The sequence below is a fragment of the Acanthisitta chloris genome, unplaced genomic scaffold (genome assembly GCF_000695815.1).
Source record: "Acanthisitta chloris isolate BGI_N310 unplaced genomic scaffold, ASM69581v1 scaffold21048, whole genome shotgun sequence".
NCBI lineage: Eukaryota > Metazoa > Chordata > Aves > Passeriformes > Acanthisittidae > Acanthisitta > Acanthisitta chloris.
The window spans coordinates 5,662-6,125 of record NW_008685620.1 but is presented as its reverse complement, the minus strand read 5'-3'; the positions used below and the strand labels follow the sequence as shown (position 1 = coordinate 6,125).

Genomic DNA, 464 nt, shown 5'->3' with positions numbered 1-464 from the left:
TGTGGCACATGCGTTTGGAGTATTGCTGCTTTGGAGGAGAGTCCCAGGGCTCTAGGAGCATGGGAGGTGCTGCTTGAGGATCTGTCTCGTCTGGGGAGCTATTCTGTCTGGGAAGCGGATTTTGAACTCCACGATCAAGTCTCCTCGCTGGCTGGGGGCCTTGGGGAAGGGCAGCCCCTCCCCACGCAGTCTCTTCACTGTCCCTGGCTTGATGATGTCGTTGCAGGGAAGTGGGATCACCCGTCCATCGATGGTGGGAATGTTCACGGTGCAGCCGCACAAGGCCTGGGGACAGAAAAGGGGACATGCGATCAGATGGACCTGACACCCCATAGAATCCTGACACCCTACCCCCAGACTGGCTGCTCCACAGGTTAGATTGCCCTTTAGTGCCCAAGAGCATCTTGTGATGCTCACCAAGCCCAGTTCTCTGATGGTGCCAGCCCAATACAACCACCATGAAC

At 56.9% G+C, this 464-nt stretch overlaps 1 protein-coding gene across 1 annotated transcript in view; it reads right to left on the bottom strand.

Annotated features, from left to right (window-relative positions):
- Nucleotides 1-51: 51 nt before the first annotated feature.
- Nucleotides 52-464, bottom strand: part of LOC103807131 (dnaJ homolog subfamily B member 5-like) — a gene marked incomplete at its 5' end in the record, with an annotated part of 4,308 nt that continues 3,895 nt past the window's right edge. Inside the window, 1 exon segment of the mRNA XM_009079852.1 lies at nt 52-285. Within this exon segment, the coding sequence (XP_009078100.1) occupies nt 52-285 (234 nt within the window).